The sequence below is a fragment of the Heterocephalus glaber genome, unplaced genomic scaffold (assembly GCF_053883595.1).
Source record: "Heterocephalus glaber isolate CG9 unplaced genomic scaffold, H.glaber_assembly_v1.0 deba00001620, whole genome shotgun sequence".
Lineage (NCBI taxonomy): Eukaryota > Metazoa > Chordata > Mammalia > Rodentia > Bathyergidae > Heterocephalus > Heterocephalus glaber.
In genome coordinates, this window is record NW_028258388.1 from 118,211 (window position 1) to 134,254 (window position 16,044).

At 42.5% G+C, this 16,044-nt stretch overlaps 2 protein-coding genes across 2 annotated transcripts in view; one reads left to right on the plus strand and one right to left on the minus strand.

Moving 5' to 3' along the window:
- The window catches only part of LOC147822415 (uncharacterized), an 87,815-nt gene that overhangs the window by 26,148 nt on the left and 45,623 nt on the right, over nucleotides 1-16,044 (minus strand). Inside the window, exons 2-3 of the mRNA XM_087196843.1 lie at nucleotides 14,672-14,808; nucleotides 13,634-14,285 (exon numbers count right to left, since the gene is read on the minus strand). Of these exons, the coding sequence (XP_087052969.1) occupies nucleotides 13,634-14,285; nucleotides 14,672-14,808 (789 nt within the window). The remainder of the gene's footprint in view (nucleotides 1-13,633; nucleotides 14,286-14,671; nucleotides 14,809-16,044) is intronic.
- LOC147822416 (olfactory receptor 14C36-like) lies at nucleotides 4,596-8,458 on the plus strand. The gene has a single exon (XM_087196842.1). The coding sequence runs from the start codon at nucleotides 6,016-6,018 to the stop codon at nucleotides 7,012-7,014; it is 999 nt and encodes a 332-aa protein (XP_087052968.1). The 5' UTR covers nucleotides 4,596-6,015; the 3' UTR covers nucleotides 7,015-8,458.

Here is a 16,044-nt window from a genome sequence, read left to right on the forward strand (position 1 = left end):
TATTATGAATATCATGATAGTAGACTCTTTCTTCTATGCTGAACATTCATTGCTTTTGAATGCATTACTTATTTGAAAAGACAGAATGAATTGAATCAAATACAAAATTATCTGTATGTGCTGATAGATAGTGACCCTCAATTTAGAACTTGAACATAGGAACAAGATGGATTATGACTGGAATATTAATTTTAATTTATGACCAAATTCTCAAGTTACAACCTAAGTGCCAGCTACTTGTGCTTTTAAATAGTCACAGATGCAGATTTAACACTTAAAGAGTTCTGGAAGGAACATTACCACATCCTTTTCTGTGAGTGTTAACTGAGAAATCCTGAGCCAATGTATCTAAGGACCCTGAGATGTGCCAGGAAGAAAGTGTTTCCTAAAATTATGCAGGAGACAAACTTTGAAGGCTGTGTAGAGGAGCCTGAACCTTCAATTTAACAGTGTGAGTTACAATCTGTCCTAATAAACAAACTGAGTTAATAAGTCAAGAGTACACTCTAATTCATCTATTGTATATTTCACTGAAACTTCACTCAGACAAATTAATTCCTGAAACTGAATGGTTCACTAGATGTAAGGAAATATGTCAACTTCTCACCATGAATTAAAAATGTAAAGCCATGGATGAGTGGGTCAATAGCTGCCAAAACCCCATCATTTCAAACACTGGCAGGTCAAGTGGGCAAAGGGATTCAAACTGGAACAGCACTTTGTGGTCACTGTCAACTGAGAAATTTGAAATTCAGAACACTCCTAAGCATTGTATACAAAGGTCAGAGAAGTTTAATCAGGAGGCTGAGAAGGAAAACCACTGTTTAAAAGAAAAATAAGGGAATATAAATATAATAAAAAGCACATAAATTGGAATATTTTATATTATATCTTCCCATAATCTTTTTTTAAAGGAGCTGGATTCTGATTAAATGATCTGGTTGCAGTTTCTTCCTTAGTCCATCCCTTCCAGCTGGGCCTGAGCTGAGGAGTGTTACATACTAAAAAGTAATTTTCTGAATAACTAAGAATTAAATTGTGAAGGAAAGGGTTGATGTCATGAGTAATTTAATTAAAATTTTATTTAATGCATTTTCTTTTTAAAAGTGTACACAGTAAAGCAAATAAAGCATTTCATTTTGTTTCAAAAGGCCTGCATTTTATAATTATTTTCTATTAAAGAAGATGTAGCCCCATTTGAGACCATGGCAGAAAACTTTAATGATTTTACATGAAAAAATGGTTAATTCATTTCAACAAAAGAAAGATTAAATTATTTTTAGAGGGACTAATTTAATTACATACATTATTTAAGTTTCAATTTGCACATGTAAGTATTGGATATTTTCTGCATAGCCTTATCCTAAGAGCACACCCATATTATTACCCATAGTATATCCACATTAGCAGTTAATTAAAGTTTCACACATGGTATCTATCATTTTAATTGTCTAAAAGTTTTGGAAATGTTTGCACACAATAAATATCTGAAACATATCTTAATATCATTGGGTCAGTCCATATACTTGAGCATAAGGTTTCACAGTAGTTAGGAGGTTTGCCAAAAGGAATACAATACATTTAAAATCTCAAACCACGTGCTCTAGGATGTAGGTTATATTCTCATGTACAAAGTCATGCTTTCCCAAAGTAAATTTCAAAAAATAACAAATGGAAGAAAGAATCAAATGTCTCAAATATTCACTGACAGCAACTTGAAGAAATCTGAAGCTTTTTACCAATTCAATATATGTACAAAGTTTTGAGGTGATGCTCTTGCAGAAAGGCAGCAGTTTATTTTGGTTAGAGTTCAAATATCTAAATATAATAGCAAAATACAGTTCACGATTTATTTACAGCTGAAGTGATGCATTTTGACAAAACTATCCATGTATTGTGTTTTAATAAATTGTGTAATAGCAGATTATTTATTGATACTGAGTGACTAATTCAGAAAGTATTTTGAAGTGCTTTGCTTGTGGAAATATAAACTTCCAACATCTACATTTTGAAAATGTAACATGGTAGTTTACTCTTCAAAAGAAAAGCAATGAGACTGCTATAATTAGGTATAATGGAATTATTTTTATGCTATAAAATTATTATTCATTCACAACAGAATGCTAAAGGTTTGTGTATTTGTAAATTAAATGCAAATATTAATGGCACCCGATCTAACTCTAGATATCCAGGCTTCTGTTCCTCACATTATGTTTTGCAAAAACTGCAAATGGTTAGTGCACATTACTTTCTTATTTGGTGTAAGCCATAGTAACCTCGCAAAAAATTTGGAAATTTCAGTCCTAAACCAAAAAGAGTAAGGTCATAGACTTCACATGAAAAGAGGCATGAGCACAACAACGCTAATGACAATATGTTTCATTGAAACAGACTTCAACTGTTTTAGAAAGTGTTACAATTAAATTTAAGAAAAGATTCCCAGCATGTATAATCTTTGAGAAATACTAATTGGTTGAGCAGCAGAGATTTCCGCTAATTCCATAATTATATATGTATCTATACGCCAATCTTCAGATCACCCAGTTTGGACTTTTTCCCGAGGAAGAATATATTTCAAATTGTAGTCTTAACCTTTAAATCAGTGGAACCCCTTTGAAAGGTTATGTTTTGTCATGATTTTAATTGTATTCAGATAAAATCATTAAATAATATTGTACATTCTAGGAGTAGAATTTAGGCTTCACAGTGCAGTCTCTCACTCTAACCAAAGTATGGAAATACTGAGCATGAATATGATTCTTTAAAGTTGTTCAACAATAAATAGTAGGGTTATCTACAAAGTACAAAGACAAATAGTTTTGGAGAAGAGAGACACAACGAACCCTTGACTTACTAACTCAATGCATTTGCAAAGGCTTGTTGTGACACAAGTTGCTCAACTGCCTTCAAAGTCTCTCACCTGTTTAATTTTTGGCCACCACACTTTCTTCCTGGCAGATCTCAGTAACCTTAGAGACATTAGCCCACAGTTTCTCAATTAGCCTCACAGAGGAAAGAATACTGTAATATTCGTTCCAGAACTCTTTAAGGGTTAAATCTGTATCTGAGACCATCTGGAAGCACAAGAGGCCAGCATTGCTCATAAATGAAGACATTAGTCACAAGTTAAAAACAAAATTCGAGTCTTAAACCATGTTGGTCCTATGTCAGGCTGGTCATAATTCAAAGGTCCACTGTAAAATATGGGGCTTCATTTCCATGCCCTGTGTCTATCTTCCAAAAACCATCACTCACCTGTAAATCTGAAGAGATCAACATAGGTTAACTTTTCACAAGTCTGCCACTAGAGACTATGATTTAAGGAAATGTTTGGTTAACAAGTTGACCAGGAGTGGATTGTTGTTGATTGATTAATGGTCAACTTGTAACATGTAGGTGAACTCAATCAGCATGGCCTGGGCATGGAGGATCCACCTGAAGACTGTTAGCAATAGCCATAAAAAGAGAACTGGAGCAAAAGATCTTAGCCTGTGGATTTGCTAGGAGAAGCTTGCTGTAGATGATTTTCCTGATGGAAACTAGGATGTTCTCATTGGAGGAGGAGCTCAGAGCCTCACTATTGCTGGGAATGGCTGCTGTTTTCATCAAGGGAGCTCTGTTCTTCATTGTGAGCATCACTTCCTGGCTCCAATGGGGATCCCTCAGTTTGGTGGCAGAAATCCTTCATCTCACCAGTGTAGATTTTCTGGCTTCCACCACTGGCCTTTGAGCCTTCCAGGTGCAGATCCTCAGTATTCACAGGCATGAGACATGTGGGCTCTAGGCTACCAGGTGGACTTGAAGAGGACATTTCCTTGGACTCTAGGCCTTCAGCTGGACTTGTATGGGAAACTTCTGGGATCTAGGCACTCAGTTGAATCTTTTAGGTTTCTAGCATGTGGTTAATCTCTTGCACTCTTTTACATTTAAATATTTTGGTAATTATCATAAAATAACCTTATAAGTTATGAATCCTGTATTTAATGTATTCCCTTGCCAAATCCTTCTGACTACAACAGTTTATTTCTGGGTTCTCTAGTCAATTTCATTGGTTGTTTGTCTCTTTATGTGCCACACCATGTTGTTTTTGTTACAATGTCTCTCTAATATGTCTTGAAATTTGGTTTTGTAATGTCTCCAGCATTGCTATTCTTGCTCAGGATTGCTTTGGCTATTCAGGGTCTTTTGTGTTTCTATATGAATTTTACCATACTTTTCTAGCTTTGTGAAGAATGATATTGGTATTTTGATGACCATTGCATTGAATCTATAGCTTGCTTTAAAATATACAAAGAAGAATAAAAGAGAATGAAAACCCAAGCCAAAAACAATCATCACTCACCTGAAAAAGTTGTTGCCTTTTCCTGTCTATATACCTTTTCTAAATTACCATAGAATCACTTATGTTTATTACATTATTTTTAATCAGACATTTAACTTTATAGTGTTAGTCTTTTTTAGTAGAATTAAACTTTCATGATGTTCAGAGATGTTTGCTTCCTTAACTACTCTCAAACTCCTGTAATAGCAGGAGGTCAGTATTTCTTGTAATAAAAAACCATAGCATAAATTCAAAGAACACACAGACCACAACAATGAAAATACCTTTTTTCTTTTTTAGGCAAGGACATTTATCTTCGGTGAAGAAAGTCACAATTTTAAAGTGCTGAGTGGAAATAGCAGGTCCTGTGTCTCTTTGTCTCCCCACCTTATTCTTCAGGGGAGGCCCTGGGGACTCTCTCATTGGTAAATTTTTCATGCTTAAAAAATTATGTTCCTGGCATAACAACACATGAAATTTGTATATAGTAAAGTTCATATTAGATTAGAAGTATAAAAATATAAGGGAAGGAAATCCTAACTCACTCATCAAAGGCAAAACATGAGGACCTTCTGTTTAAAACAGAGCCATTGAATTGGGCAGAGGACAGCAGATGCCTGAGAACCACAGAAGCAGCAACTGTTTAGGACAGAGCTCCAAGAGGAGACTACTCTGAGAACACAGAGGCAGTGCTAACTCTCAGGACCTTTAGAGGTAGTGTTGATAAATGAATTTTACCTAAATAGTGTGTGGTCATAGTATATACTCTGAAAATGAAGGAAAGCAACATGCTTGTTAGCAAGTTTCCTGAGAATGATAACCAGGGACAATTCAGGAGTGATTTTCATATTCTGAGTAGTTCCCCTACTTCTCGTAGCAATGCACCCAATGCATTTTGATTCTAAGAGAAAAGAAAAACAGAGAAACAGAGACAGAGGCAGAGAGAGACACAGATAGAGACAAAGAAATATTCTTCCTAACTCAGTAGAAGAGTAACTGACTCTGAACAATATCTGCAACTTTTATGGCTAGGGAGTACTATCTCAGTGGTAGAGTAGGTCCTCAGCATAGAAAGTGTTCTGGGTCCTGGGTTAGAGCCTAAGAATGAAGAAGAGAGAGAGAGAGAGAGAGAGAGAGAGAGAGAGACAGAGAGAGAGAGAGGGCTTATTTTACTCCATGATGGAGAATAGGATTTTGAATGAGATAAGCTACGGTCTTAATATTGCAAATTATTGTATTTTTATTTCTATTAAATCCAGAATATGGGATTTTTTTCTTGATCATATCAAGTGATATATTTTTATCCACAGTGAACAGTTAACCTTTGCACATTAGAGAGCAAAAATCAATTGGAAGAATATTTTAATGATTTCCCCACTTAATATTGATATGTATTTATCACATGCTCAAGAACATTACTAAACTTTGAAAGAAAATAGGTCATGTAAATTCCAATGTAGGAGGAAATTATAAACACAGCAATAATGACAATAAACACCTACTTAGGTTGATGGAGACTATTATTCAGACAAAGGGAGAATCATCCTAAAATATCAGGAGATCCAGGCACCAAACATTCCTGTGATCCCTGGGTCTGGAGTTTAATAGTTATGAATGCATTTTACACACTGTGATTCTTCCTGGATTCAGCACTTCTGTCTTCTCTTTTCAGGCACAAGCCACATCACCCACAGATGTCCAACTCCACAATGATGATGGACTTTCTCCTCATGGAGATTTCTGGCATGCGGGATCTACAGGTGTTCTATGCCATGTTCTTCTCTCTGGTTTATCTGGTAACCATAATGGGAAACCTTGTCATTGCTGCTGTCACCACTCTTGACAAGAGCCTTCACACACCCATGTACTTCTTCCTGAGAAACCTGTCCATCCTGGACTCCTGCTACATTTCTGTCACACTCTCTAACTCCTGCATGAACTCCCTGCTGGGCACAAGGTCCATTTCAAAGGCAGCATGTGCAGCTCAGGTTTTCCTTGTGATTTTCTTTGCATTTGTAGAGGTACTGTTTCTCACCATCATGGCTCACGACCGCTTTGCAGCCATCTGCAGGCCCCTCCATTATGCTGTGATCACGAACCCTTGCCTGTGTGTCCACAGCACACTGGTCTCTCTGCTCAGTGGCCTCATCTATGCAGCTATGCACACCATCAACACCTTCAGGCTGCCCTTCTGCCACTCGCATGCTGTCCAGCAGCTCTTCTGTGACATCCCCTCTCTGCTGAAGCTGTCTTGCTCTGACACCTTCAGCAACCAGATCACAATTTTTGTGTCAAGTCTAGTGATATGTGGTGGCTGTTTCATTTATATCATCAAGTCTTATATTCATATCTTTTCTAGTGTGCTCAGGTTTCCAGTGGGAGCAGATAGGAAGAAGGCCTTTTCCACCTGTGTCCCCCACATTCTTGTGGTGTTGCTTTTCCTCAGCTCAGGGTTTTATGTCTACCTGAGACCCTCTTCAGTTTCCACCAGCATCAGAGACATGGTTCTGTCTATGTTCTACTCTGTAATCCCCCCCCTCTTCAACCCTATTATTTACAGTCTCAGAAATGAACAGATAAAGTGCACCATCAGAAAACTCATCACAAGAAAGCTCTATTCAGGAAATGTATTGAGGACTAAGAAAGTTTTCCCTATCCAACTAAGTCATAGACATGTTTTTGGCAATATATAGATATAACTTATTAGAGTTATTATGTATTCTTCATGCAAATTTATTATCCAAGATGGTTCAACATATCATATATCAAGATTACTTTTCTCTGTTGTCTTATACAATTTTAATATTCTATAAGGTATTTGGTATTATGAGGAAAAACCCAATGGCTGTGAATTTCAGTAAAAATTTTCCCCAGTGTCAATTGTGTGGAAAATGATTAGATCATTGGGCATTCCACTCTTCAATGGAGTCACCCATTAATGACCTCAGAGCTGAATGTGCTGTTAGGAGTTTACCGTGGTCAGAACAAGTGCATCACTGGGGCAATCTCTGGACAGGGTCTTTGTGTGCCCTGCTCCTTCCTTCAACCCCTACTTTCCTGCTGCCATAGGATCAGCATAGTCCACCCTGGCCTTCCACCAGAACTGTCATGTTTGAAGCCTACTGAGTTTGGATTGAATTCACTGGAAATTATGAATCCTCCCCTCTTTTGTGTTGTGGGTATCTGTCCCAGGCAGCAGAAAGTGACTAGTTCAATAATAATACAAGGTTTCCAACAAAGATTCTCATCAAAATCGGCAGTCCTGTGGACTATGTGAAGTAGTTCAGTGCTAGATTTCTTGCTGAGCCCATGCAAGGCTCTGGGATTCATTCAGAGAGCTGAACAATATCAGCCTTAAAAGGCCCAAAAGGATGAATTGAGACCATTTACATTGATGGTTATAACTGATATGCATTGATTTCTCATTGCTATATTGTTTTCCTGCTGCTGGTTCCCTGTCTTTACTCTCTATTTAATTGCTCACCTTGCCGGGTAGATTCATTCCATTACTCTTCTTGGAATTGTAGTGTTTGTTATTGCTTTCTAAAATATCCTTCACAGTTTTGTAGAGAGCTGGTTTGGTGGTCATAAATTTCTTCAGTTGTTCTTTCTTATGAGTGTATCTCATTTCTTTATTAATTTTGAATGATAAATTTGCAGGAAACCTCAATCTTGGGTGCAAGTTGTTTTATTTTAGGGCTTGGACTATTTCTCTCCAGCCTCTCCTTTTCTTGAAAGTCTGTACTGAGAAGTCTGCTATGATTCTGGTAGGATTTCATTTATAGGTATTTTGTTTCTTTTCATGTACCAATAAACAAAATTAATTTTTTAAAAGGATAAAATATCACCTTTAGAAATGGTTTAAGATACTGTTCTATATTTTTAAACTCCTTAAGTATCAATAAATCTAGAGTGAAAATGTTCTCAATGAATTTTCAAAGTTCAAATTTAATATTATATAAGAAATGGAAACATTCAGTCATATATTCCTTTTGAATGAAAAATGAAAAATTTGGTGCACACCCTACCGAGGTCCTGAGTCGCCTGGAAGACACAGAATCACCCCGCTGCACACAGGCAGGTATGCCCACACCCTACTGAGGTCCGGAGTCACGCAGAAGATGCCAAATCACCCCACTGCAGACAGGCAGCCACCTGGTTCCACGCTACAAAGACGCAGAGGACACCAGACCAACAGACCAAGGTACTGAGTCCCACTGCTCCCAGCCCGGAGGTAGGGGACTCTGAGCCACAGTCCCACTCCTTCTGGTCCAGAGGAAGGGGCTTCCTGGTCACCATCCCTCGCACTGCTCCTGGCCCAGAGGAAGGGGCTTCTGGGCCACAATCGCTCCCAACTCTCCTGGCCCATAGGTAGGGGCTTCTGAGCAGCCATCTCACTGCTCCTGGTCCTGAGGAAGGGACTTCCTGGCCACCATCCCTTCCGCTGCTGCCAGGCCACAGGAAAGGGCTTCTGGGTCACCATCCCTAATGCTGCTCCTGGCCCCTGTCCCAACTCTCCCAGATCAGAGGAGGTAATCTGTGCAGGTGCTAACAGCCCCCTGCCCCAGTTGAAATGAGAGAACACATAAATACGTCTTAAAACCAGACTTCCAGATCACCTACAGCAACCCAAAAGGGAAACGAGATGGAACACTCTGATACTCAACCACCTGGACCCACTGAACTGGCAACAAAGGGGGATCTGGAAAAAATGAAATCAGAAATAATTTCTCACATAACAGGAGAGATTGTGCCCCTAGTGCAGGACATGATTAATAAATCTAGAGAGAAGCTCAGGAACATGATGCTATCCCAACATAAGAAACAAATGTGAAAGGAATTATTTGCCCTATTTCTCTCTCAGTGAGTCAGTCATTCATGTAGAGAAAAGCTATTGATTTTTGTGCATTGATCTTGTAACCAGCTATTTGACTGAATTTGGTTATTAAGTCTAGAAGACTTTTGGTGGAGTTCTTGGGGTCTTCTATACAGAGTATCATGTCATCTGCAAATAATGACAATTTGACTTCTTCATTTCCTATCTTTATTCCTTTTATTTCTTTCTCTTGTCTACTTGCCGTGGCTAATGTTTCCACAACTGTATTGAACAAGAGTGGTGATAGTGGACATCCTTGTCTTGTTCCGGATTTGAGTGTGAAGGATTTCAGTTTTTGACCATTTAGTATATTGGCTGTTGTTTTTCATAGATGGCTTCTATCAGTTTGAGGTAGAGACCATCTGTTCCAATTTTTTATAGGGTTTTTATCATAAATGCATGTTGGATTTTGTCAAATGCTTTTACTGCATCTATGGAGATAATCATATGGTTTCTGTCCTTGGCTCTATTGATACAGTGTATTACATTAATTGATTTTCATGTATTGAATCATCCCTGCATCCCTGGGATGAATGCCACTTGATCAGGGTGTATGATCTTCTTGATGATCTTCTGCATTCTGTTTGCCAGTCTCTTATTAAGGACTTTTGCATCTATGTTCATTAGTGAGATTGGCCTATAGTTCTCCTTTTCAGTTGGGTCTTTTTCTGCTTTGGGGATCAAGGTAATGCTTGCTTCCAGGAATGAATTTGGGAGTATTGCTTCCCTTTCAATTTCATTGAAGAGTTTAAACAGTAGTGGCAGCAGTTCCTCTCTAAATGTCTTGTAGAATTCAGCAGTGAAGCCATCAGGGCTCAGGCTTTTCTTAGGTGATAAGATTTTAATTACGTTTTCAATTTCACTGGTTGATATTGGGTTGTTCAGAATATTTAGGTCTTCTTCATTCAACTTTGGTAATTCATATGTATCTAGGAATCTGTCCATTTCTTCTGTGTTGTCCATCTTATTGGCGTATAGGTTCTGGAAGTAGGTATTGAAGATCATCTGGATTTCTGCTGGGTCTGTTGTAGTTTCACCCTTTTCATTCCTAATTCCATGGATTTGGGCCTTTTCTTTCCTTTTTGTGACAAGGTTGACTAAAGGTTTATCAATTTTGTTGATTCTTTCAAAGAACCAACTCTTGGCTTCATTGATCTTTTGTATCATTTTCTTAGTCTCCATTGCATTGATTTCTCCTCTGATCTTTATAATTTCTTCCCTTGTATGAGCTTTGGGTTTGTCCTGCTCTTCTTTATCTAGAAGCCTGAGGTTCAGCATCAGGTTGTTTAATTGGGCTCATTCTGTTTTCCTAATATGCGTATTCACTGGTATGAATTTCCCTCATAAGACTGCTTTCATTGTGTCCCATAGATTCTGATATGTTGTATTGTTCATAGCAGTGCAGTTTGTAATAGCTAAAACTTGGAAACAGCCCAAATGCCCATCAACTGGAGACTGGATAAAGAAAATGTGGGTTTTTTATAAAATGGAGTACTACTCAGCCATAAAAATGAGAAATTAGAGACATTTATAGCTAAGTGGATGCACATTGAGGCAATACTCTTAAGTGAAATAAATAGGATACAGATGTGTAAATACCAAATAGTTTCTCTGGTGTGAGAAACTGAAAGTGTAAATAAGGACTAAATGTATAATAGGTCATGTGAAATAGGAAGAAAAGGGGCAAAGGGGAAGGAAGTGGGAGGGCTAAGGGAAAGGATAGAAGGGGATGGGATTAATATGAGAGAATGGAAAAATAGGAACAAAATTTTTGTAAATAGGGAGGGCTGGAGGGGTTGAAGGGAGGGCTGGGCAAGGGTGAAAAACAAGAACCAAAAGAGACTATGTAAAGGTGCAAATTTCTAATGATGAATGTCATTATATTGTATACCTAAAATGTACCGATGATTAGAATGAATAATCAATAATGTAAAATAGGAAGAAAAGGTCCAAAGGGGTAGGAGTAGTGGGAGGCACAGGGGAAAGGAAAGAAGGCAAAGGAAAAAATGATGAGAAATGGAAAAAATGGAAATAAAGTCTTTGTAAATAGGGAAGGGTGGAGGGCGTGAAGGGAGGGCTAGGAATGGGGAAAAAATAAGAACCAAGATGCATTATATAAAGGTACAATTCCCAATGAGAAATGTAATTGTGTTGTATACCTACAATGTACCAATAAAAGAATTTAATACAAAAAAAATATGGCTTGTAAAACAGGAAGTCAAAATGAAACAGGCAATCTCCAAGCCACATAACTCTAGTTAAGTGTTGGGTGGAGGTCAAGTTGTACTTTCAGTAAATTAATAAATGATCAGATCGCAGAGCCTTCTACAGGCCTGAGACACCTCAGGGACTCCACCTGTAGACCCTGCTAAGCACATACCTGATGCACATACATGCACGTCAGTCCTATGACTCTTAGGGGAAAATAAAATAATCCCTGGTTCTCCACTTTCTCCCATGTCCCCTGGTGTGATCAGAGATTTCCAAGAATCGGGGACAGGACTGCTTTACAGTCCTTTGCAGAAAGATCTCCAACAAGTCAGCTGCAGAATGCTTGAATTAAAGCCTGCCACTGGACTGGGGAGGTGGCAGGATCTGTTGCCAATGACAGCAGGTTCTTAGAGCTGGAAAACCCATGTGTGCAGGGGCTGGAGAACTTTTCCACCACCTCCCAAAGGGAGTGCCTCATTTAAAAACAGGGGGCCTACTGGGGCGAGGGCTGGAAATGCAGGGTGGGTATTTAAAAGGAAATGTCACAGGAAGTTTCAAGAGCTTCACACACAACTATCTACCTGTGCTCTCTCTCCTCTCTTCTGGCCTCTGATCAATATCATTATCATCATCATTATCATCACCATCACCATCATCACCATCATTGTCATCATCATCATATTTCCTTGAAAGGATGACTTCAGCAACAGGGATGCTGAGCATCCAGAGGCTCAGCCTGGAACAAAGAAAATCGAGTTCCTAACACTGTATCTCGCCCATAGGAGGGATCACGTGTCCTGCTTTCCTGGAATGCACTCTGCTGGCCCACGCTATAAAATCTCTTTTGTGCTTAGAAATTCTGCCCAGGTTAAACCACGCTCAGATACAAATAGCTTTGCCTCCATCACGAGAGCCGCATCTCAGCATACACAGGCATGGTATGGAGAGCTACCTGCTGACCCAGTTACCATGCAGGCAAATTCCAGGCGTTGAGAGTGCCTTGGGAAAGTGACCAAAGAGAGCAGGTGGAGGGCCCTGTCTCACGGACTCCACCCACCCCTCCAGCCTTGCGTAAGAGAACTTGACAGGAACGTGGGAGTCGCAGATGGCTCCTCTCCTAAGCTGATTCCCAGGAGTTGTGAAAGTGACCCCTTCCCTTCTCCCAGCGCTGCGCCCTGCAGCCCAACCCGAGGGCTTTGTGACTCGGTTGGGGAGGGGACAGTGAGGAGAGAGAGCCAGGAGAGGGCAGAGGCAGGTCTTTTATTCAGCCCTGTGCCCAGAAGTAGTGTAATGAAGCAGATTTGCAACCATCTCCATTACCATGAAGTCACGCTATTCCTAAAGACAATCTGTGCGCCCCAGCCCAGCCCAGCCCAGCCCAGCCCAGCCCAGCCCAAGTCCCCATTCCCGACTCTAAAACACAGTCAGACTAGAGACTCTGGTGCCCAATCTGAGATTCCAGAGCCTGGGTGCCATGGCTGCCCCAGTCCTACAGGGTTTCCCTCCCTCTCCCCACGTAGGATCTGAAACACGTCCTGCACCCCTAAGGACAGGAGAGGAGGACGCAAAAGGGCCCGGCTGGATCGGGAACAGCGCAGGTCCGCCAGCTTCCCGTGGAACACGAAGGAAATGTGTGGGGGGAGTCGCCAGGCTCGGGAGAGGGAGGCCTCTTTCTCTCTGACTCCAGAGCCACATTTCACCACTGCACCCCACTTCTTTCTGTCCTCCAGTCTGGCATGCTCTGGGCCCCCTTCGTTCCCTGAACTCCACCTTTTCCTTTCAATCCCCAAATGCCATCAAAACCATCTACCGGCATTTTCCGCAAAGAAATATTAAGACAGTAATACAACACCTTCCTAGATAAGGGACAATTGCGACCTGCCACAAGTATGTGTTTGTGTGTGTGTGAGACCGCGTGTGTCCAGCCAACACGCGCCGCATCCTGCACAGGTCTCCGGGAAAAAGATGACCAGGGACCCCCCCCCCCCCGCAGTAAGAGCGCTACAAGGCCTAACCTTGGCTGGACCCTTGGTCTTAGCATCAGCGCACAGCACTCGCATTTTACCTTTCCTTTTCGCAGTGTGTGATGAATCCCTCAGGGTCTCTCGCCAGCCAGCCAGCCAGCCAGCCACTCGGTGCTCCCCTCTACGCGCCCCGCTAGCACCCCGTTTCCAGATGCCTCGCAGCCTGCCACCCGCCACCGCCTCTGCGGGCGCCCTACTCACTTCGCCGGCCTGAGAGGCTGCCCAGGAGGTTCCGGAGAGTGTGCGCCGCGCAGGGGCCGAGGCTGTTCCAGGAAGTGCCGGGGATCCGCAGTGGAGCGGGCGCGCGGGAGCGGGGATTCCGAGCCGGTGCCGCGCTAGACCACTCTGTCGCCCGCGCCCCTCAGGTGGCCGCCGGGGCGGGCGCGTCCCCTTCCGGCCTGTGCCTGCCCTGCGAACGCAGCCCGGGCGGCGGCCTGGCTCGGCCCCCGCCCCCAGGAGGCTCCACACACACCGAATCCCGGGCGGAGGAGCGCGAGCAGGAAGGGCGAGCGGAGCTCTCCGCTCCGAGGCGCGGGTGTGGGCGGAGATCCCGGGGACCCGAGCAGAGTGGGTCTCGCCGGCGAGCATGGCTGCCGGGCGCTGGCGTGCGTGGCTCCCGGCCCGAGGCTGGCCCGAACGGGGTCGTCCTGGGCGCGGCAGCTCCGGCAGCGAGGAGGCGCGCTCCGGCCTCCCGCCCCGCTCTCCTCCCACCCTCTTCTCACGACACCGGCTGCAGCCGCTTCGAAGCGTGAGGAACGTCAAGGAGACGGAGAGGGCTGGGCGCCGGGCACCGCGGCCCCAGCCCCGCCGCCTGGGGACCCGCTCGCCGGCCCCTCTGACCGCTGCTTGGCTCCTTCAGACTGCGAGGGGCTTCCGGTCCACAGAGCGCGGGGTGGACGCCGCGCTCGCCACCCGCCGGCTGCCGCTCCTGCTACCTCCGCGGAGCGCGAGGCGGCCGGGAGCGCCTGCTCGGGGTTGCCTCCCCCGCCTGCCCTCCCGCGGCAGGTCGTCGGGCGGCGCCGAGGGGAGAGGTCTCCGCCTGCGGGTGCGCGGGCCTCCAGTCAGTTGCCGCGGACTCCCTGTCCTGGCTCCCCGTCCCCTTCCCCTTCCTATTCCAGGGTCAAGGAGGGACCCCAGAATCCTGCTGCTCTGGGAGTGAGCGAGCAGCCAGGGGTTTCCCAACTTCCCTTCCTCCCTCACCGCCCGCCTGCAGCCCTGAACACTCTCACTCACACTCACACGCACACGCACATTCCTTCACAGAAAGGCACACTCTCTTCGTACACACTCCCTGGAACTCTCACACCAGCAGTGTTAAAAACCACATCGATGACGCTTGTACTATATTTAGACTTGCAGATCCGATGAATTCCATCCTTGAAAAGTAAAATGGATTTATTATCATGCAATCATTCTTTTGTGGAATATGAGTGCCCCCCCAGTCCTCTTCCTCCTCTTTCTCTTCCTCCTCCTCCTTTCTCCTTTTCGCTGAAGAATCCTGCCTTCCATTCTCTAATTGCCAATGATGTGGTGGGATTGTCTGAAATGTATGGAAGCCCTTCCTTGTATTCCTGCATTGGAATATTAAATCCATGTCTTCAAAGATAAGAATCCTTTCTCCTGGCTGCCGGGGATTGGCGAGGAAGAGACTTTGGAGGCTGAGACCTGTCTGGGGAGAACTTGGAAAGAGTGATTATCTGCTTTATCTGGCCCACTTTGAAGGACAACTTCCCAGGGCTTGGTGTCATTTGTACATAGGAGGGAAGAGAAGTGAGGATATGTTTAAGAGAGCCTGATTACTTTCTTTCAAGTCTTACAAAACACCATGATACAGGTTATGAAAATGACAAAGAAATGGGAAAAAATGTTAAAAGAACTTTTTAAAAAATAAATTGACCTTGGGCCAGAATTTAGCTCAGTGGTTTGGCTGCCTGCTGCGCAAGTGCAAGGACCAGAGTTCGATCCCCGGTACCAAAAATAAATAAATAAATTGACCTTGGTTGAGTTCTATTTATTTTTCACCCACAGTGTTGTCTCCCTGAACATCTTGTCGCATCTCAAAGTCCCAGCTAGATGGGGTGGCATTAAAAATTTTACGTACCGATTGAAACCTGATGAAAAGAATTGGACACAATTATCTAGTTAAAGCAAACTTACATGGGTTTCCAGTTGTTTGGAGTACAATTTACACCCAATTTTCACATACATCATTTCATTTAATCCCCTTCCTAAATCTCTCTGGTGGAACCACACTTGTTAGAAGGGAATATCTCAAAACAGTACTCAGTTGCCCTGTACTTGAACTCAGAATTTTTAATTATAACTCCAGGATTCATTCCCTCGAACCAAAATATTTCACAAGACTTTTTCTATCAAAATCACAGCCAGTTATGTTAACTGCAGGTCCTTTCAAACAGTCAACACATCTGCTAAAGTGACCTATGCTAAGTGGAATTGTTTTCCCAAGAAAAAGCAAATTTTTTTCTTTCCAGTGGGAAGATGGAGTGTTTTGGGGGGCTCCAAACTAAGAATTGATGGTGATGTCAAAACATAGTTTAAACCATATGTCCTCTATTCTCCTTTATCTAATCTTACAATCTTGATTTTATAAA